The sequence below is a fragment of the Oculina patagonica genome, chromosome 5 (assembly GCF_052425735.1).
Source record: "Oculina patagonica isolate OP01 chromosome 5, crgOcupat, whole genome shotgun sequence".
Lineage (NCBI taxonomy): Eukaryota > Metazoa > Cnidaria > Anthozoa > Scleractinia > Oculinidae > Oculina > Oculina patagonica.
In genome coordinates this window covers 3281214-3303027 of record NC_135762.1, presented here as the reverse complement: position 1 = coordinate 3303027, position 21814 = coordinate 3281214, and the positions used below count along the sequence as shown (strand labels likewise).

Sequence of the window (21814 nt, the reverse complement as noted above, 5' to 3'; positions counted from 1 at the left end):
AGAGAGAATGAAGGATGCTATTTATCCTCTCGCGTCAATTTATGGCTCATGCAAACGTAAAGGCCCGGCCAAACGCACGCAACATTTCAACGCAACATATCCCAACATTGTTGGGTCATGTTGTGAGATGTTGCGAAGCAGCTGGTCAAACGCACGCAACATTTCAACGCAACATATCGCAACATTGTTGTGCACAACATGTTGCACTCGTTTGGCCATCCTATTGCAATATGTCGCGGTATGTTAGATCGCGCAAATCGAACTAGTGCGCATGCTCCAGCGCAACAATGTTGCACAAACATGGCCAAACGAGTACAACATCATGCAACATCCAAAATTGTTGCGAGATGTTGGGTAAAAAATTTGACCATTTTCAAACTTGGCCCAACATCATCCAACATGTTGCAACATGTTGCAACAGGGTGGCCAAATGATCGCAACATCTGAACGCAACAATGTTGGCATATGTTGCGTTCAAATGTTGTGATCATTTGGCCGGGCCTTAAGGCGCGCATGTCATGGACTCGATTAATAGGAACTACGAATGTAACCAATTTCGTCTTACAACAAACTTGTCGCATCTAACGAACAAGAAGTTAACAGCAACCATCCAAAATGGCCCGCAATGATTATCACAGCTGTTTAATATAAGTACACTTCTTTACCATTTTTTACACCTTTCATTTCTAGACAATTTTCCACTTTTTTCCCACTGGTTGCCGTTATGAACATGCCAACAATGCACAATGCTTATCCAGCGCCTACACACGATATTCACTGCACAAGGCCGGATTGTGTTTTACCAAGCTGTGTGAACCAGAAGCTACAGAAAATGAAGAATAACAACCCGAACAAGACAAAGAAGCCTGGCAGGAAACCAAGGTAGGTGAACCATAGTTCAGATAAATGCTTTTATTAAAAGCATCCTACACTAGTCAGTCAATCAATCAATCAATCAATTTATTTATGTCATACGCGGGATGAGGTTGCCCTTCTTCTATGCTCTACTCAGATGTGTCAACCTGAAGCTACAGAAAAGGAAGACAGCCAACACGAGCAAGGCAAAGAAACCTGGCAGAAAACCAAAGTAAGTGAACGTTAGTTACTCTCTTATTACCATATTTATCGAAAACTAATTGTCTAAAATCTTGATCTTCCCACATGGGAGTATATCAACCTCGTTCCCAGGGTCTCTCGGAACGAGATTGGGACCATATATGTTAAAACCATCACGCGCGATCCGAGGCGCATAAAATCGTAAGTTCAAAACTGTCGTTTATTTGCGCCTCCATTTGGCTAGGACTTGCGTGCGCTTGCGTTGACTTTAGATGACTTGCGTTCTCTTTGGTCGAGGGGCACAAAGTTTCTCATCGTTTGGCTTACTTATGCAAATCAATGCAAGTTGATCACAAATTATTCGTGTGCCGTTTGACTGGCGCAATAAAAATGTAAAAAGGCCTTATTCTCAACTTGCGCGAGCTTCTGTGTAAACTTGCGAGTCCGTTCGGTCACCCAGCGGGAGACTATTCGCGACTGTTTTGAACACCATTTCACCAGGCTTTTACACCCCAAATATCTCCAGAGAGACGCGGAGTGTAAATTGATAGCGCGCTATTGCCATAGTTAGCGGTTTGAGTCCGGCTTGATCAGAACTAGTTCGAGTTCTCACAGTGCCTCTCTCCACCCAGATATATAAATGGGTAGCGGCGAATTAAATGCGGGGGGGTAACCCTACGATGGACTAGCGTCCCATCCAGGGAAGTAGAAATACACCTAGTCACTTCACACTATGGAAACCAGGATTAGCTCCAGCGGTATGCAAAACTTCGCTACCTGCCAACAATATATTTCTAAAGCACAGCTTACACGCACGGTGTATTAAATATGAGCACAGGGACATTCAATAGCGTGAGCACAGGCGTAGTACCTAATTTTAATCAACATTGTGCTTATGCTCATGCCTGCGGCGTACGTGTAAACCAGTCTTTAAAAGCTGCCGAGCTGAGGTTTGATTAAGTCGTTGGACCCAGTTAACACCGTCGACGCAACGACGCAATCATAAATGCAAGCACAAAAAGGGAAACTTCCTTTTCTTGATTTCTTGTGGTAAGGCTAACGGGAATGCGGGGTACTTTTTTAAGTGACTACAGTTTTCATCCCGAAATGACAGTAAAAAAAATTATTCATCAGCCTCAACGCGTGCAGCATTTTAGCTGATATATTTTTTCGATTTGCAAAACAAATATTTACAAACCTATCTGCATCCTTTAAAACAGGGTCAGTATGGATCAAAACAAGAAGATGAATGTTGTCGGAGCTGGAGAAAGTACCAGTCGTGCGTGGGAAGATGAACTTGAAGATATTCTCAGCATTCTTGGTGTACACAATAATGACACTGCACACCAATCCTCCTACGCGACTGACAATGATGTCTTTGCCCCAGATGCAAGTGACCAGCAGTGCCCTCAGGTTTTACAATCCGTTTTTGGCGAGGAGTTGCACCTCTTTGAAGATTCGCAGACGCCTTCAATCCTGCCATTTTGCCAATCTGATCACGCGAACCCTCTAGTGCATTTGATAGAGGTCCCTAATACTTCCCGCCCTGAAATATCAGTCCAGTCCAATTGTCCAATCTTTCCGGTGACTCAGCACATGGAAATCGATCTAACCGATTCGGGTGGGATTGCAAAAAGTGCATTTAATGCAAACGTTGCACATAACATCGATCAGTCAACAGGCATTGCTAATGCTCTTGAACTTCCGTACCTTATGAATCGTGCAGTGTTTAGAAGAGAAGGAAGCCCGCTGGAAAATTCTCTTGGTCTGAAACGCTCCCCGAAACAACGCAAACACCAAGTGCGGTATCCTGACAGAGAAGAGACTGGGAGCACATCTGATATAAAACGAAAACCGAGAAATCCCATACAATCACCCAACAAGCTATTTGGAATTCTTTCTCTTATTCTCCAGGCTTTTAATGACCCCCTCACAGCAGAGCTTGAGGAATGTTACACAGGTGTACTGCAGAGAGCTTTAGCGGAGATTCAATCTGCCGTTTCTATAGACAACATGTGACAACAAATCCTAAAACTGCTGGAGCGATCTGTGGTCATAGCTTAAAGTATAAAAATGGTTTAAACAGATCTAAAAATATAAAAGGATACTCTAAATTTTCGATCGCCTTCTGCGGTCTTCTTCAGAGAATGATGGATTTTGCAAGGTTCGCAGAATTCAAATAAGTTGCATTGACGTTATTGTTCGTTGCCCCCCTGGGGAGCAACTGGCGATGCGTAAACCCTTGGGAAGAAAACAAATAAAGAAATCAGTTTAGTTTTGCTATGGTCTTTTTCGTGTGAAGCGTGGTACAGGTTCGAGCTCCATCGGAGTTACTGTGTTGGTTCTTGGACAACTCGCACAGTGCCCTTCTCCAGGAGAATAAAAGGGTAGCAGGGAACTTTTGAGACAACCCCGCCGACGGAATGCTGCCGGCAGTAACTTGCTATCAGGAAACCGTAGTTAAGGGCCACTAGCTAGGCTTAAAATGCTTTCTGCCAATTTCGCCACATGCATATATTCAAAATGGCGTCACACAATGTAAGATTCAGCTCACTTTTTCTATGATTTGGTATTAAAGCACTTTAAAGAACTTTAGTCTGCGTTTGAGCCTAGTGACCCGTCAGGCCGAAGCTTATGTTCTGTTTCCGTAGTATAGAGAAACAAGTAATATTTCTTACCCCACCCCCGCCCGTAGATGGGATGCTTGTCCATCACAGGGTAGCCCCTATTCATGCTTTCGGCGGTTGTGTGATTTGACTCGATTGCGTGTTCCTAGTGATGAGTTGCATCATTGTCCGCAGGCGTACGAGATTAAGATCAGATCACAGCCCTATGCTGGATATCCCACATTCATGCAAGCCGCGCCTAAACTCTAGAACAGCCTTGCAAGAGAAATACTCTCTTGTCTATACATAACTTTTTGACGTACTTTTAACTAGTACCTCGTATATTTTTATTTTTAGTTTTTATTTCTTATATTTATCTATCATAATGTTTACAAATTTTGTATAGATTTTCATCATTTTTACTTTTTATCTATCTTAAATCGCTTTTTATCAGTTTTATGAAATTCGCGCTATAAAAAAATTAATTACTATTTTTAGCACAATATCGCATTACGCTAAATCTTATTCTAAAGTCTCGCAATATTTTAATAAAATGCGAGTTGATAAAGTCTGATACAATTTCTCTGATTTACGTCTCAGTTTAGGAATCAAAAACAAATGCGACCGGAAGTTCAACTAAAGTCCATTTCCAAACTTTTTCCCCTGTTCTGACGTCACACTTCTGTACCAGTCCCTTGTGGTAATACAACACTGCACGGCAGTAATGCCCACAACTTGGACACACGGCTTTGGTCAGAAATCGAGGAACACGATCTGGATTGTCATCTTGTCCCCAGGTCCAAGGGCACTTGTAGGTGCCTGGAATTTGTGTTGAGGCATCACGACTAACGCGGCGTCGGATTCCCAGGGATGAAACAGAAGGTTTCTCAACGAACAGAAAATTCCGGCGAAGACGTCTCAGTGTCTTATGAGGTTTTTGACGAATGTTTGGACAAGAGATTTGAGGTGATGAAGAAATGACACTTAAAAGTGTGGCCATTAACAACAGCTGAAATACAAAGAAATACAGTTAGTTGGGTGTATTACGAATGATTCTTGCAGCTCCTTATTTAGCAGAAAGACATTAATAATCGTTTTGATTGTCGATGTGGTTTCTGGATTAGTTCTAATTGCTCGAAAATCCGGTGTTAACCAGAGCCCGGTTGTTCAAAGCACAATTGAGCGAATCCAGAATCAACGTGAATTTTGATTTCAGTTATTTTTAACTTTTCAGTGAGGCTTTCTGTTAATATTTTTTGTCCTCCAGTTTTGACTTTTCTCTAACTTAAACTCCGCAAAACTTTAACAAGGAAAAAATTTTATCACAACAGAAATTTAAAAACCCTCGATCAACTACTTTTAATCCTGAGTTAGTGTTAATCAGCTTTCGTACAACTCCGCCTCGCCGAGAACTCGTTAATTCCACCCTTTTATAAAGTTACGGAAATACAACTGATACGAACGGCTTTAGCCAATGTTTCTACTGCTTTATTCATTTTCCAACATTTCCGCGAAACTTTTCGGCACAACAACTGAGCTGTGCTTTAAAGTTAGTCAGCTAGCAATTTTCAACAAATTAAGTTAAAATTAAAAAGTAGGTTGAGCTGAGCGTTTAAAATCAAATTCAGAAAGGTTTTTAGAATTCGACAAATTGTAAAGCCTTGAGCCTAAAATAAAGAAATAGAGCTTAAAGGGTATTTTCGTTAAGGTTGTACTTCACTGAAAGAAGTCTGACAAAACAATCCATAACGTGAGACATTTTACTGTTAAAACTGATTTTACGAGAAACAAAAAAAACTCATGATTTGAACTGTAATAATGAACTGTAATATTACATATATGCTCACCTTTCCCCAATAGAAATTCATTTTTCTTCCTTCTTTAAAGTGAGAGTTAACCTGTTTCCTTCAAAGTGCAACTAGACTTCTAAGTAATAGCAGGGTTTATATATCTTATGAATCTGAATACAAATACAAAGGATATTAAATAGGATGACGTCACACGACAGCACAATAACTTTGCCTAAACTTGCCACGCTTTCAACGCGTGGGCCCAAAAATATAAACAAAGAAAACGCGGTCCAAAAATCTAAATGTAAATAATAAATCAAAGATTACATGACAGCGGTGTTTGCGAAATCGAAATTCACAAAACGAGTTCTACACCTCCAGCCGTTAACAGGGTGTATGTATTTTATTTTAAAAACGCTGCGAAACAACGTCAAGAAATCACTGAAGTGTGCCCGGCATCCCTTTCAGTGTAAACTCATTGCTACAGATCATAGCAATGTTAAACATGTTAAACTGAAAGGCAAAAAAGAATCGATTATTTATTGAAGTGTCCGGCGAGAAAAAATGAAGGACTATGTTTAAAAAAGCAATCAGTAAGAAAATCATTGCATTCAATTATAACAACACTGTTAAAACACTGATAAAGTTTAACTCTAGCTCTTTTATAATATTACAATTTCCAAATTTTTGCGTGCCTCTAAAAACACATGTCCACAATTATCAACACAATGCTTAAATGTATCATTTTATTGTCTTTTGTGGCATCATTCATTTTCAGTATTTTATGAGGACGCGATAATCTGAGGCTGGTTTGGATTGACTTATTACTTAATCCTGAATTTTCCAATTTTGACTAATTTTTTGCTGTCTTTTTTTTGGTTTAAGGTTGTTTTTCTTTTTGTTTATCGCTTGATAAACGATAAAAATTAAACGGTATCTGATCTTAACACAGAAAAAGATAAGAAAACCAGGTAAAACAAAATAAACTATGAGAGATTGCCCGATATTACTGTTCACGAAACAAACCTTTTTTATGGCTAAAATAATTATAATATCTATTTCTGTTGCATTTTGTTGTCTATTCTATATACGCAATCCCTTAATTATATCACAGAACTTATGAACTGACTTGAAACCACGAAGTTTTAAAACAAAATTGCCATATATAAACCAGAGAAACCGCGTTTGCTTGTGATTTTACGGTGAAATTGCGGTGTGATTTTTCGGAGAAATTGCACCTGCTTGAGAAAGCCGTGCTTTAAAATCGATTAGTTTCGTTTTCATACAATGGAATGTTTCGGTAGTTAAGGAGATTTTCTTCAATGCAGCTTAAATCTTTTTTTTTTTGCATACAAAAGATGTTTGAGGGTCCCTCAGACGAGAGAAATAGTTTTATCGATGACAATAAACGAGCGTCGATTAATCAATTAATTGATGAGCGTAAACAAATATTGAGCGTCTACAACATTTATTATTACTATACATTTTGCCCACTATCTCTATTATAATTGGCTAAGATTTAGAGAGTACAACTATTTTACGTCAGTTGGCACTGAAATGTGATGTCATTTCGGTTAAACATACGAAAGTGACGTCAACCGTACCACACGTCGCGGGCTTCTTTAAACCCAGCTTGAAATTCATGAAAGGAGCCTTAAATGACGAATAAGTGTTTTGAATAGAGCGGTTTTCACTTGAATGTCGAAAGAAGTTTGCTTTTACTTTGGTTTTGCATTACTACGCTCATTAATTGGCTCAAAAATCTCGCGCCACTTTCTCAGCCAATTAGAAGGAAAACCAAAACTAAGGGCCTGTTTATATGGAGGAGAGTTGTCCCTGGTAAGAGGGTTACCCTCCATACCGAGCCACCCTGGGCGAGAGAGCTTTTCATAGGTTTCTTTATAAATAGCTGCGAACTATTTACATGAGAAATTGCAAAGTTGGCTCGGGGGGCAGGGTGACCTTGGGTGGAGGGTCACTCGCTTTGAACTGTAGGGTGATCCTGGGGAGCGAGCCAACTTTTCTCCATATAAACAGTTTGGTTATCTTTGCCTCGCCTACCAGGGACAAGTTGACACATACGGAGCATGCGCAAACGCTATATAACGCCAAAACAAAATTGCAGATCAATTGAAATCGAAGTCGGCGGTAGATGTGTCCAAAAAATGGTCTTGGTCGATGTTTCAGCGTTCCTGATTTTAGAAAAGGCAGCCATAATAAATGTTTTAAAACAACTCTCGCCAGTCTTTTGAACCGAGAGGGCCAAGTTTTGGCTTAGCCAACAGGGACAACTTTCTCATATAAACGCTCGGCAAAAGATGTTTCGGGGGAAAGGGTAACCCTCCTACCAGGGACAACCCTACTCCATATAAACAGACCCTAACTGTGAGTTTACTTGCGTACGTTTTCGTGCGCTTCGTGACGACTTTATGTAAACTACTTCGAGCTTTGATTAGTTCACTGAATTGTAAGTGTCCCTTGTGATTGGTCAGTCTAATTACTTTGGTTTTGGTTTTTCGACACTTAACTGAAAACTGCTCTATAAAACAGAACAATTATTAGATTCGTTTTTCGCATGAACGCGAAATAGCGAAGCGCGCGAGTGACGTCACGACTCAGACAAGACTCAAACAGACAAACCGAAATGGCGGACGATTTTCCTAAAACACTTTTATAAAACGAAAACTTCGCCTAGATTCCTTCCATTTCTCTTAAAGCACGCTGATGTTTTCTGAGCCTTGTGGCGGTTGTATTCTTTTGCATACTATTTTTAGACCTCGCGCGCTTCGCTATTACTTTGGTTTTGGTTTTACGACACTTAACTGAAAACTGCTCTATAAAACAGAACAATTATTAGATTCGTTTTTCGCATGAACGCGAAATTATCAAGGCCGCAGTTTTGTGTTATCCGCCTCGGCTTTTGGCTTCGGGCGATAAGACAAACTTCGATCTTGATATTTGTAGACTACGAGCAGTCTCACTCAAGCGTGCGCGCTGTTTTTCGCGTCACGATCGAAATTGGACAACGAAAAAAATGTGGCGCTCGATGTCTATGATAATTCAGTCTAATTCAAATAGGGCAAAAAGAGAGGCAAAAACAAGCCCGGCGGGACCGTGGAAACAACGACACAACTTTTACTGGTTTGTAAAACATTCAAAATGTAGATTGACTAGAACTACTTACAATCATTTTCTATTAGGGACGGACCATTATTTTTTGGAGAGGAGGGGATGAAAAATATTAACAAAAATTGTTTGCAGGGCATAGAAAGACAAAATAAATAAAAAATAGTAAGAATTTCAAAAAAAAAAAACTGTTTGCAGAGGTGTTATCTCCCCCCCCCCCCCCCCTCCAAGAAAATAATGGTCCGTCCCTTACGTTAAATATTAACTTGCGTGGCAGAATAACGATTTTTCAGCTTGTTTCCGAGACAAACTTAAAGCTCAAAATTTCTGTTTTATTTATGTAGCTTCAGCTCCGTGACAATCCGTAAGCCTGGAAGTTCCAGGCTCATGGTAGATTCCCCGCATTAGCCTCTATTGCAAGCTAGTTCCAGTCCAATACTGAGATTACGAATATGGTCTCTTGGAAAACCTGGAACAGACTTTCAGTGACATAAAAGAAACACACAAGACAACAAGTGTAACTATATTTTTATTACCTACAAGCATGCCTATTTATTACACAACTAGGCTGAGAATGCCATTAGTTAAAAAAATCAGCCAATCAGAGTGTTTTTTGCTAGTCCAATACTTTCTCAGCGTTATACTAGTGAGGCCCCATTAGGGGGGTCCAAGCATCCCGTATACCATTAATTTTTGGCCTTAATATCCCGTATCCCATTAATTCCCATTAATTTTCATTAGTTCGATATCCCACAATCTCATTTCTTAATATCCCGTATCCCTATAATTTTCCCCTGAAATATCCCGTATCCCTATAATTTTTTCCCCAAATATCCCGTATCCCTAAGACCCCTAATGGGGCCTCACTAGTAAAGTTTTTGTAACTGCTATCCTCGATCATTAAGTTTTGTAATAAGTCTCTTATCAACCTTGCACGGGAACATATACAATTGAGCGTTTATCCTCCATGGAGTGTATAAGCACAGGGCTATCAATCTTTGGAGGAGTGCTATCACTGCCTCGTCCCCAGGCGCCGGTCGGCCGGACGGCAAAGGCGGTAAGGCGGGAAAATAGGGAGTGCGGGGATTGATGGTTAGGGAGCGAGCCGTTTGTTTTTCCGTCCGCATCAGGCCCACAACGCCAAGCAAACCGTGTACGTCAGTCCCACAACACCAAGCGAACCGTGCACTACCAAGGAGGAGGACGCCTGGGGACGAGGCAGGTACTATCATCTGAAGGAGTATTTTGTCTTCTAAGAATAACGTATTTTCAGAGCTAATGTTTTAGAGGTGTACGATATATACTAGTTATGCAACGCTTTCGAGTGGTATACTATGGAATATCCCACGAGTCACTTGTATTTTCTCGGTGTACACACGAGCCTTTAGGCGAGTGTGTATACCAAGAAAATACAAGTGACAAGTGGGATATTCCATAGTATACCACGAGAAAGTGTTGTATAACTATTTTATACCATGCCATAGAACATACGCTTACTAAATTTCGTCGAGAATACAATCGAAGCGCACGATGGGAAGGTTGGGTTGAATACCGTCGAATATACAACGGCTTTCCTGTATTCTAATTGGCTGTATTTTCTATGGCATGGTATAAATGTAGATATGGCACGATGTCTTTTAGCATATTCCGATCCCTTTTAAGCCCTGCCGGTTCCTTTATGTATAACAGATCTTTCTAAACTAGAATTTTCCTTATGAGACTATATTGGGTGCCATGTACAAATCCAAAAAAAATAGTAAACCTTACATTTCAAAATTTTGTGAAACCATCTTCGTCAAAAAAACTCTTATTACAAGAAAATACAGGAAGAAAAAAGATATCTAAATTATTGAAACCATGTATTTGAAATTTAGATTCGTGATAAAAACAATGTTCGCCTACTTATATGCAATGTCATTATATCAGTTGGAATAAGAAATGCATTATTTCATTAAATTATTTCTTTCATTCAATTAAATTAAATCTTAGTATTTTTATATTTTAATATTTTCAACTTTTATTTTAGATTTACTGTACGTTTTTTATTTTTTTTATTTTTACTTTTTATGAGGGCCTATTTAAGACTTTCTTATTACTTACTAATTAGTTCTATCATATAATTTGTTTTATCATATAATTAATTATATCATATAATGAATTATATCGTGTAATTCGTTTATTCATAATTCGTTCATACAATTGATTATATGACAAATTATAATGAATCATATGATGTATAATTCGATGTATCATACACAATATGATATATCGATTGATATCATACAATTCATGATACCTTGTAATAAATTGTATGATATAACAAATATTATCATAAAATTCATTATGTCATATAACAGATTTATTTTAATTGTAAGATGAATGAATTATGATATACGAATTATATGTTGTAATTAATCACATGATATAATTAATGACGTGAAAGTAATATATAATGACATACCATAGTATAACGGGAAAACTGTTTAAATCATGAATCCATAGTTCTAGAATATATGTTTTCAAATAATTTTGCAAGCCCCACTGAATTATCTGAAATACAAGGTTTTCTTAGGAACATGGTTTCACATAATTTGAAATCAATGTTACAAGTATCTTATCACCCAGCTTATGATTATATAAAATTATATAACAGACACAACGTTTTTGGAAGTGTGTTTTCCTAAACCGTGAAGCAAATTGTAAATTAAAGGAAAGTGGCAACTATTTGACCCAAACAGAAGGCGTAAAAAAATTCGTCATCTAATTTAACATTACTATTACTACTCAAGAATAAATTTAAAACCACTCTTGATTAAGTTATTCCCGTTTGTAGGAGCAGCGAATGGGCCTGCTAGAATGGGATCATGTCCTACGATCTAACTAGAGTGATAAAGAGATCATTTCTCCTAAGTATATCTAAAGTGTCAAACAACGAGTAACTATATTCTCTCAAATGGCAGTGTTTCCGTGATGTAGTTACAAATTCTCACAACGTACGCATGCCTTGATCATTCGCTATCCCTTTTTCTATAAAAATAAAGTAAATAAATAAAATAAATAAATCAACTTTGTTTTACGAGGGTTGCACATAACAGTCTTTCGACTGACAAACCTGTGGCCCTCGGATTCCCGATCGAACAGTAAAATCCCGATTTGTCGAACCCTCGGTTCCTCGGACCAATTTTCGTTTTCATTGGATATTTCTCGAAACTCCCGATATCCCGAAGCAATTTTCGTTTCCCCTGAGGGTTCGAGAAACAGGGATTCTACTGTACAGTCAACTTTCTCTTAACGGACACCTTTATAAGACGGACACCTCCATAAGACGGACACCTGGTGATGGTCCCTGCCGTTTTTCAGTCATTTTACTGTAACAAGACTCTCTGTAAGACGGACACCTCTCTAAGACGGACAACGGACACTTTGAAACCGCCAACGGACACGCACAAAAAGTTATTTTTTAGTGAATGCTACTTCGAAACTTGGTATCAACATATAGCATAGTAGGTCAGCGCCTATAGAATACCAAACTTATCAAAAACAATCCGCTATAACATATGATTTCTCTGCTTAAATATATATATGGCACCAAAGAGGTAGTTTTCTACTTACAGTATTACCGTTTGTTCCACTTTATAGGTTTTGCTAAAGTAGGCGACTTAAAACAGACGCGCATTCACTGTGCATATAGCCGTTTTGCTTTATCAGCTCAAAACTTCTGGTGTCACGCGCGTTACCTCGACTCTTTATAAGGCGGACACCTCTCTAAGACGGACAGTTGCGACCGGTCCCGACGGTGTCCGTCTTAGAGAGAGTTGACTGTATCGAATACAGAGCCTGCTCGTAGGCTACAACTTAGCCAAAAGAATGATAGCTAATGATTTACGGTGGCCATTCTGGTGTCTCCAAAATCAGGATTCAAAATGTTTCCGTTGAATAGCCAGTCAAATAAGTCAATACTCATTAATTAAAGACTGAAAGTTTCACGTTTAGAAACGTTAATATGGCCGCCGTGAGGTCACAGGAAAAGTCCTCTTTTTAAACGATCTTCACCCCTACGTTGTTCATTGACAGAAGCAAACGGTTAATAACTGGAATCGATGGTCGAGCAATTTCCACAGTTTACCTGACGCCTTTGAGAAGCAGTTCTGTTTCCTTTGGATAACCACCAGTCTTACTGAGTGTATCTGGTCTTAAGGTAGGCTGCAATGGGCCAAGAGAGAGACTTGCTAACTGCTTTTCTACGTCGTTGCTAGCTATGTGTAGATATAGAGTAACTGGCTGTGTAACTCAATGGAACTGCATTAGGCTTGAGAATGTAGTTGTAGACTGCATAGGTCCATGACAGATCCGTTGTTCTGGGGCAGCTCTCAGAAGACGGCCGACTGACTACCTGGATTGATGTTGTAAGTCAGGAACACTGCGCCGTTTGCCCACTCGTGATGAAGTGGTCACGTGCACGCCGAACACTCCTCAGCGGCAAGTATATCATTGTTGACTTGGTAGGCCGTGTCATTGCTGAAAATAAAGATGAAAGGAAACGTTTTTAGAGACACTCTGCTGACATCTTTTGAAAGCCAAATATTGCTTTTAATGAAATAAACGCAGCTACAAACTCGCCTCTTTAACCATGAGGTCTTGTTTCCGAGATGCAGATCCTGAAAGCTGAAGCAGCAGGAAGCATCAGCTGGCCTCTTTGCAGCTGGTGGCGGGGAAGATGATCGTCAGAGCCCGTAGTCTGAACGATGTAGACATGATTGCTCAAATAGTAGAATTGGCAGGCCTTGTCCTGGTAGTAGGGGAATGATCCTCAGACTCCTAGGCAGCAGGAAGACTCGACACTGTCTGGTGGTGGAGACGATCATCCACAGAGCCTAAAGTTTACAGGATATAGCTTGCTGAAGCAGCAGGAAGAATCAGCATGGTTTTCTGGTGATTGGAGGAATGATCCACAGAGCCCGTAGACTGTAGGATGTTGGATGTTGAAGCAACAGGAAGAATCGGCATGCCTGTTCTGTGGCAGGGAAGTTTATCCTCAGAGCACGAAGTCTGCAGGACGTTATTACCGCTGAACAGCTGAGCTGACGTTGTCTGATCAAAGATTAGTATTATGCCATTCTGGTGTAAATCTGCACGGGTTCTCAGCTAAATGTCTAAACAGCGTATCCGCGTCGAGGTGTCATAAACTGCACTGGAGTTATAGTTGGAATGATGCTGATTACGTACAAAGCTGCAAGATATAAAGTGCACTATCCAACTGCAAAAGTTAAGAGATATCAGTATTGCCAAGACATATTCCACATATAGCTAGGGCACATATGAGATATACAGCCAGGGGAGAGAGATCTAAGGCTGAAATAGCTATAGGGGAAACGATGATTAAAACTGGGGCTTTTGGAAACTATAGTTGAATATCCGGGGACTTAAATGTTCGACCACGTGAATATGCATGTGTTAACGATGTTATCAGGTTACCAAAGGTTAGTTTCCGTGAATTAAGGTTACTGTACTTGGAGAAATTTTAATTAAGCTAGACTGATCAAAGAATGGTTTTCTTCTTACATTTCAAAAGCTTCAAGGGCCCTGCACAAGAACCCTCAGGATCTCCCCTGAGAGATTATGGATTTACGGCCATAATGATTCTTGGAATGATGCAGTGTTACCTTTAGGGCCCCTGCGTTAGCACATTTGCTCCTATGAATCTGGCATGTGGGTTTGAACAAAAGGTAAAACCTTATAATGTTTCTGATGGTTTTCTGACGAGAACAAGGTACAATTTGCATGCATGAGGCGGCTCCCCGTCCAACTCTCGGGGTAGATCTGATGTGGATATGAGCAAATACGAGTTCGTCACAGACAGCACAGACTCAAGCCGGACTGCTCGATGTGGTCAATGAAAACACTGGTATCGTGACTGGGTGAACAGATGATTGTCCAAGAGTTCTTTTTGTACTACAGTGTGCAGGATGTCAGATGTGGTAACCTCGGTTTGAAGAAAACTTTATGGATGCATTAGTAGACATAACAAAAATACGTTGCAAGAATTTAACTTCAATGTAGCAAATAATTTAGGTACATCTAATTGCAATAACATTGTCACATAAAAACAGAATAGCTAATACATTGACTGAAACAAAATGCAAAAACGCGTCAACGAAAAAAGTTTGCAAACGCTTCTCGTGAAGTCCTTTGTTCAAAAATTTGGCAATTTATGCAAAACGTGACAGCAATGGAAATAATCGCGATTGGATTTAGTTTCATACACGAAACATCAATTCTCATTAGGTTAATCTTGTACATTCCTTATGATGTAACTTATGAGGATTTTGTGGTACAGTCGTTTCTCTCTAAAACGGCCGGACACCTTCGGGACCGGCTCCAACTGTCCGTCTTAGAGAGGTGTCCATCTTATAGAGAGTTCAGTTACAGTGAAATGACTGAAAAACGGCAGGGATGGGACCAACACCAGGTGTCCGTCTTATGGAGGTGCCCGTTAAGAGAGAGTTGACTATACAACAAAACACTATTTCCAAAAGCAGGTTTACGAGTTTTTTAATCGTTTTTATCTAGCTTGATTTTTTTTTTTTTTTTTTAATCAGATCTCTCTGGGGAGAATTTGATAGTACAAAAAAAAAGTAGTATTCTATAATTCGTGTGTTTGATTTACTCTTCTGTCATGTTTGGAAAAGTGTAAATAACAAGTGAAGATTCAAGCCGTATAGTAGCCGGCGAAAATTACACATAGTACTCACAGTCAAAAGCATCACAGGGGAAAGCTCCATCCTTTATAACTGCCAATGGCCCAACCACTTTTTTCGTCCTGAGCTCATTGAGACAACACCAACGAAACCTGTAAAGACTTAACTTCAAGATGAGTTAATAAACAATAAAAATTTACTCAAGTTGCTCACTTTCGCTTGTCTCGAGGCCGGTTTGCTGTCGGTTAGGGCATCTGACTACTTTCCTGTTGTACATCAAAGCATGCGAAGATATGCAGATACGAGAAAACTCTTCAAACAAAGGTTTGAAATGGAAAACATTTAAGCAGGCAAAGAGTTAAATCTATATAGAGCAAAAATAAGTCTCCTTTACCTGCAAGAAAAGAGGAAAGGTGTGTGGAGTGCTCAGTCAGTTACAGATGGTTGCACGTGGTTTATCTACCGCTGCACTTGAAACCGAAAAAGAAATAAAAAGTATTAGTTAACTTTGTACTCAAGTAACGATGTACTGCTAGTAACGTACCTCAGTCTTTGATGGCGTGATGTCGCTCGATCAGATCCAATCTGGAGAAAGCTCCTGGTTTTAACTGATGGTAAACTGTCTTTTCATTGTTTCTTTAACTAAGGCAACGCCAAACGAAAAACTGGTTTGCGAGACTTCTTTTTTCCCCGGAAATGAACACATATTCTACGGTACTCCGTTTTACGCCGACGAAAATAGGCGTAGCTAAAATTCACCACGTGAGCTGACAAAGACGTGCGAGTCATCCCCGAAAATGGACGACCAAACGAAAAACTGGATTGCGATAATTCTTTTGTCCCCGAAAATGGACATATATTGTACGCTACCCCGTTTTACGCTTACGAAAATGGCCGTAGCTAAAATCCACCACAACGCTTGAGTTGACAAAGTCGCCCGAGTCATCCCCGTAAATGGACGACCCTGAAACAGCGAAAAAAAAGAACGCCTAATCGCAGGTTACTGAAACACTAGAAAAGTTCTTTGGATACAATTCAAGCGAATTACCACGTCCCCGAAAATGGACGCTAGGAAAAAAATAACTGAGACCAGCAATATAAAAATCTTTCACCGTTAAATATTTTGCAGCATCACCACCGGAATAAGATTACAAAGAGCGTCTCAGGCGAAAGGGAAGGAGCCAGTTGAAGAGAGAAAGAGCAATTCGGAAAGAGAAGGAGTAAAACGAGACTGTGAGTCGCTTGTATGCAATTCAGTTACTATTAATTGAGTATTTACAGTAATTAGAACAAAGTGACGCAATGCAAAAGTAAAAAGGTTTTTTTTTATTCCTGAACATATCACTAACTACACATTGTATAGATCTTAAGTTCTATGCTTTTCAACGGCTGATAGGTCCTGATAGATGGAACTGAAGTACGCTAACCCGACGCTTTACCTTGTGTAAAAAAGGCGTTTCTTTGCTGTGTCTTTGCTAAAAAGAAACGCCAAAAGGACAGCTTTACCTGTAGGTTGTTAGAATTTGTCGTGCCGCAAAACACATGCTTTTTTCGCCACCGAAAACTGGCGTACTTAGGACCCGGCAAGGGAAAACGCGAAGTTGACGAAATTAAACTCGATCAAGTCATCCCCGAAAATAGACGACCATACGTTGCCAGCTAAGGTGCTTTCAAAACTCTTGTTGAAATATCACATTCTGCGTCCCCGAAAATGGACGCTTAATACGCTAACCCGACGTTTTACCTTGTGTTAACCGTAAATGTCGTTTCTTTGTTAGTCTTTGCTTAAAAGAATGCCAAAAGGAGACCTTTACCTGAAGGTTGTTAGAAACGCGTTTTACCCCGCCGAAAACTGGCGTACTTAGGATCCGGCCTGAGACAACGCGAAGTTGACGAAATTAAACTCGATCAAGTCATCCCCGAAAATGGACGACCATACGTTGCCAGCTGAGGTGCTTAAAAAAATCTTGTTGAAAAATCACGTTTTGCGTCCCCGAAAATGGACGCTTACAGAAGGAATCTAACAGAGAGAGATCAAAAAAAATTCCTGAAAATAAAAAGCGACAAGTTATTTACAGTATTCAGAAAAAAGTCAACACAAAATACGACCAAACAAACTTTTTGTGTAACATTTATTTTTATTTTCAAGTTGAGCGCAGCAGGAGTTACATACGGATATTTAGTTCTTACAGTATACTTATAAACCGGAGATGGAACTGAAATCCGTTGATTATAGTATTCAGAAAAATAGTCAACACAAAATACGACCAAACAAGCATTTTGTGCAACATTTATTTTTATTTTCAAGTTGAGCGTACCAGGAGTTACAAACAGATATTTAGTTCTTTAATTAATAAAGAATACTTATAAACCGAACACGGAATTGAATATCCGTTAATTACATCCCAAAAATGGACGATTTAGCACTTCGCATGTAGTTGTTACTCAGCGCAGTTTTTGGATGTATTTTTAAAAGTGTTGCACAAGCTAAAACGCGGCACTGTTTTTAATATTGGAAAGCGATTAGTAGATACGATATTACAGTAACGGAGGCGTCCCCGAAAGTGGACAATATTAGTTTGCAATATTAAAAAAATCCCTCTCCACCCCGATAGCTTTAAAGCGGCGGGGAGCGTGCATCGCAAAACTGAAATAAATGCTTTAGAGTTATTCATCCAGACAAAAGAAACTCACAAAGTAATGACAAAACACTGTTAACTAAAAGATGATTTTTATTCTCAAATTTTTGTTTCATGCTGGTCGTTTTTGCTCCCGAAAATGAGCCCCCGACGGAAAACAAGATCTTATGTGTAAATTGAAAACTTCTACATAGTTTATTTAAATGTAAAAACAATTGATTAAAAATGCGTCATAACACTAGTCATAAACGTTAGTCCCTAATCGGTATGCTCATATTTTGAAAAGAATATTACAATATTAACTTAAATTATTCCACAGGACCTAAAGTAATCCATGAGGGGGTGCGCTCCTATTTAAAATAAAAGTGCCCAGAGAAACCAAGAATGTTCCTGTGTCTGTAAAACTTGACACTTCTCGTGGAACATACAGGGCCGCTCGGACATTTATATGGGGTTTGCATTGGCCTACTCGCGATACCAGGCCCTCATAGATTCTTGGTTAAAGCCGAAACCCGAAAGCCGAAAGCCGATCATAGTTCGAAGAGTTCCGAAAGCAAACGAACCGAAACGTTCACCGACAGCGAGGCTATGACGCCGGAATGCAACCCGCCCTACAGTCCACAATGTCTGTTTCGCCTCTGTTTGTACGTTCTGGGTGTTTTTTTTTCAAACAACAGACAATTGAGGTTTGATTCTCAAAGGAAACAAACATTGTGGCGAGGAGCGCGTGTTGCACTTCCAAAGTCTTACAGCATTCATCCGCGCGTGTTTTCCACGCGTGTCACGCATGTGACAAAGACAACAACAGAAACCAACAACAACCTTCATGTTATCATTTTATAAATATGATTTTATATTACCTAAAGAACGTATTTGATCAATAAACAATTATTCATCGACCTCAGAATGAATAATTGTTGTAGCACGTACCACACATCAGTGAATAAAGGTGAACATGGTGAATGAGGCATGTTTTGCGAAATCTCGGTAATTAACTGAAAATCTTCAAAAACACTTTTTGTGCTAGCTAGGCTATGGAATCCAAGCGCTTAAAATCGAACCAATATTCACCAGTGTGGTTCATACTGGTTTAATAATTCTTTTTTATGCTATCTATTCTTTCTGGTCTATCAATTCAGATGCAATGAAAAGGGATGCTGTTTTTCCATGTCTCCTCGTTATCCCTGCGTGTTTCCAATGTTATCTCCTTGTTTCGCTTGTCCCGATTGTCTTGGGTTGTCGATGTTGCGTCTACCTAACTAAGTTACTCTATTACTGTCTTACCCATGCGCGAGGTCGAACTTGGCTCTCCTTTCCCTAAGCCTTATTATCATTAACTTAAGAGGTCTTAACAACTGTTTATCGAGTAAGCTTGTGTCAATCCAGTCTCCAAGTGGCGCTCCAGTTGCTCCACCGGAAGTGAAGTCTACCAACGCCTACAATTTGTAGACGGTCTAAGCTTCCTCCGCCTGCGAAGTGCAATGCAAGCGGATTCCTTGAGGAGACTCGTCCCACGAGGCAACGCTAACAAAGAGACATGTATATGTCCGGTTGCTAACACCGCCTGTAAGCGAGAAAAGCCTCTCAAGTAACTATAAGTAACTCCTGCGCTATTTTCTCAGTCTTTTCACTGTCTATTGTCTAGATAGGTGACAAGATCTTCTCATAGAATGCATCTTGTTGGGTCAGATCGTTTTTGGAGGCTGTCTACGCTGAAACTGGTAAGCGATATTAATTAGAATGTGTGCTTTGTCCCAGATTCCCAGCTAACTACTTAAAGCCTTGGCGCTGAACTACACTCGCAAGTGCGAGCCTACACTAATTAGCTATCTGCAACTAGAAAACTGACAACTTAACGTGACAGGAGAAAACAAAACCGTCTTCGTTCCCGTGTTAAGCGGTCATTCTCTAGTTTCCTAAGTTTTATCATTAATTTAATTAATTAATCAATCGATTAATTAGTTGTTGAATTAACTGGATGAACCTTGAACCGAAAACGACTCAGTTAATAACAGCGATTAAACTGCTATTTAAGGGGATAAAGTTCCAGTCAATAACAGTGAAATTGCTGTAATTGAAAGGAACTTAGATAAGAAAAAAACCTTAACAAAAAAACACTAAGCGGGAGATTGCACAGAAGCCAAAGTGTAGCCGAAGTCTTGTCAAATAAAAGCCGAAGTGTGCCGACGAAAAGCCGAAACTTGAACCTAGTGCCGAATAATTGACCGAATGAAATATTCGAAGCCGAATTGTGAAGCCCAGAAAAGGAAAAGGGAAGGCCCAAACCCAACCCACCCAGCACTAACTAAACTGTCTAAATTAAGTTAAGCCGAAACGAAACAGTCGTATAAGCCGAATATAGGCCGAATGTAAGCCGAACGTTAGCCGATTGTAAGGTTCATCCAGAGCTCTATTTACCCACCCTTCCCTACCCACAAAGAATCACACTAACCACTACCAAGAAGAACTTGTTTTTCGTTACCAAGGCGACGGCACGACGCTGAGAACATGGGGCGATGATATGCAATGTTTGGAAGGGTTTCACTGACATGGACTGTTAACTTAGTACAGTGGACTGACTGCTTGACGAGGTCAGGTCGGGAGGAACCAATCTGAAAAGGACATAGCAAAGAAAAACAACAAGTCAATTTTTACTCCAAAGGGACGGGTTTTTTTTCATCAAGGTGGGGGAGGGGTGGGATTTGGGGAGGGGGTGCATGTCAAAAATATGGCTTCCATCATGAAGATCAAAACACGCATATATTAAATGAAACGTTTGAATTTTGAAATATTGCCCCAGATCCATACCATTTTGTCGAGTTGTTTAACCAATTCAGAATTAAATACGATTGTTCGACTTTCTCTCAAATAAATTTAAAAATAAAGAAAAGTATAAGGTGACATTTGATTTCAGAACGGTCATTCCAATTTATAAACTCTCGCGTCTTTCTTCCACCTTTAATCGTTGTTTATCAAAAGTTACCCAGCATATTATAAAAAGCTGGACAGAATTCACTTCTATTAAAACTACGTGCGAAAAATAAACTAACGAAGAAGATAGTAAACGGACAAACGTACCTGTCATGAAGATCAGCGTTTAAACAGGAACGGCCACATTTCACGGGAGACGATTTTTTCACGAAGTTTGCTGAACGCGTTTCGTTTTGTTTTTCCTTCAGTGAGTTTAATTCTTCGGTCGCTAGCCTCTGAAATAAAAAGAGCAAGAAACCGACTTAACAAATTGGCCAAGTACCCGCAAATACATTAAATCTTTTTGGTTTGAAGCCGAGCTCTGCAGATCTCTCAAAATGAAATGCTTCATTTTGTGAATCGAAACTGAAACATCTTATAAATACTTACCATTTTTCCGGCCAATATCATTTCTTCTGGTTCTGTAGTAAGATCAGCTACAGCTTTGGAGTTATTTATCGTTGGGTCTATCGACTAAGACGCAAAAGGCTTCGGCGGGTCAGTGTTCAAAAATGTTAGCCATGTTTTTCATATATTCACTCTCATGTTGAAGCCGAATATCTAATTCAAATTGGGCGCCAACTGTTTTAATGCACGCCCTCGACTAAAGACGGTATCTGATTGGTTCACTTCGCACGGGATTTCATCGTTACCAGGTTACTGTTCGTTAGTTCCGTATGCAAATTAAAACTTTTGTCCACGGTAAAAGAACAAAAATTGTAATTTGTGATGGTCTTAAGGTCGCGGGGGACACCTACGCATGAATAAATTCATGAAGCGAAATTTTGCTTGACCTGCATCTTTTAAAACGCTTATTTCTCGGCTGTTATGGGTGCGATTTAGCTCAAATTTTACAGAGACATAAAGAAATGATGAACGATTATGAATATTATCTTTTATTTGGCAGATTGCACTTAACAGCGATGTTA

General features: G+C 39.6%; 2 protein-coding genes across 2 annotated transcripts in view; one reads left to right on the top strand and one right to left on the bottom strand.

The window, feature by feature from the left end:
• Positions 1-21814, bottom strand: part of LOC144654862 (RNA-splicing ligase RtcB-like) — a 176424-nt gene that overhangs the window by 140140 nt on the left and 14470 nt on the right. The window lies entirely within an intron of this gene.
• LOC144653979 (uncharacterized) lies at positions 731-3075 on the top strand. The gene is made up of 3 exons (XM_078514112.1): positions 731-882; positions 1013-1087; positions 2277-3075. The coding sequence occupies exons 1-3, from the start codon at positions 731-733 to the stop codon at positions 3073-3075; spliced, it is 1026 nt and encodes a 341-aa protein (XP_078370238.1).

Bases quoted from the DNA above. Each gene is read 5' to 3' on its own strand.
- LOC144653979 (XM_078514112.1), top strand. From the start codon at position 731: ATGCCAACAATGCACAATGCTTATCCAGCGCCTACACACGATATTCAC. The intron at 883-1,012 runs GTAGGTGAACCA...TGCTCTACTCAG, and splicing joins AAGCCTGGCAGGAAACCAAG to ATGTGTCAACCTGAAGCTAC. The intron at 1,088-2,276 runs GTAAGTGAACGT...CCTTTAAAACAG, and splicing joins AAACCTGGCAGAAAACCAAA to GGTCAGTATGGATCAAAACA.